This window comes from Lottia gigantea (genome assembly GCF_000327385.1).
Source record: "Lottia gigantea unplaced genomic scaffold LOTGIsca_3423, whole genome shotgun sequence".
NCBI classification, from domain to species: domain Eukaryota; kingdom Metazoa; phylum Mollusca; class Gastropoda; family Lottiidae; genus Lottia; species Lottia gigantea.
The window spans coordinates 8,985-9,832 of record NW_008709157.1 but is presented as its reverse complement, the minus strand read 5'-3'; the positions used below and the strand labels follow the sequence as shown (position 1 = coordinate 9,832).

The 848-nt window shown below is 34.1% G+C and overlaps 1 protein-coding gene across 1 annotated transcript in view; it reads left to right on the top strand.

The window, feature by feature from the left end:
* Nucleotides 1–139: 139 nt before the first annotated feature.
* LOTGIDRAFT_176756 (hypothetical protein) overlaps nt 140–848 on the top strand; it is a gene marked incomplete at both ends in the record, with an annotated part of 9,444 nt that continues 8,735 nt past the window's right edge. Inside the window, 2 exons of the mRNA XM_009058575.1 lie at nt 140–289; nt 737–821. Coding sequence (XP_009056823.1) covers nt 140–289; nt 737–821 — 235 coding nt within the window. The remainder of the gene's footprint in view (nt 290–736; nt 822–848) is intronic.

The following is an 848-nucleotide window of genomic DNA, read 5'->3' as shown; positions in this document are numbered from 1 at the left end:
TGATACACACACTGCCCTATATTAAATATATGTCTAGCCAAGGCTGTATGTAGTGGTAATCAAGACACATTCGTGGAATATTTCCCTCATTGCCTACTGTTTTATATTATATTAACACTCCCCTATGGATGTATTATAGATATGTCTAGCCAAGGCTGTATGTAGTGGTAACCTAGACCATGTTATCAGTCAGGATCTGGTACCAGGAGAAGGCAAGGCGCTAGAATCAGGAGATGCTGCAGAAGTCAGATATTCAGGATGGTTATTCCAAAATGGAACATTTGGTCAGGTAATTAGAAATGTTACTAAGAGAATGATTAAAAACTGTATTGAATGTACAAAAACTAACAGTCAAGCATGTTTACGTTAAAAATAGGGAGAGTATACCAGTTTTATATATACAGGCATTATGACAACGTCTCCAATCAAATGGTCATTAATATGTTAATTGGGTCAAAATATGACTGATAATGAATGATTTGATAAAGAACTACTGTAGCTCATGATAGAAGTAACCGGTGGTAGAACAAACCAAAATTCAGTGGTGTAAGTGAACACATCCTATAGAAAGAAACAACAATATTTTTCTGATAACAACTGGTCCTTGGTTGAAACCTCTTGGCATTGATCTTTCCTGAATTATCAATGTAACCAATCAAATGGCATCATGTTAAGAACCAATGCTTTAACCGACTGAGCTATAGAATTATACTAAAATGTTGATTTTATTTTTTAGATGTTTGACAGTAATGTGAACTCTGATAAATTATTCAGATTAAAGTTGGGAAAAGGAAAAGTGATCAAGGTAAGTTTCAATTCAAGTAAAAGCAGCAGAATTTTAATGGCTA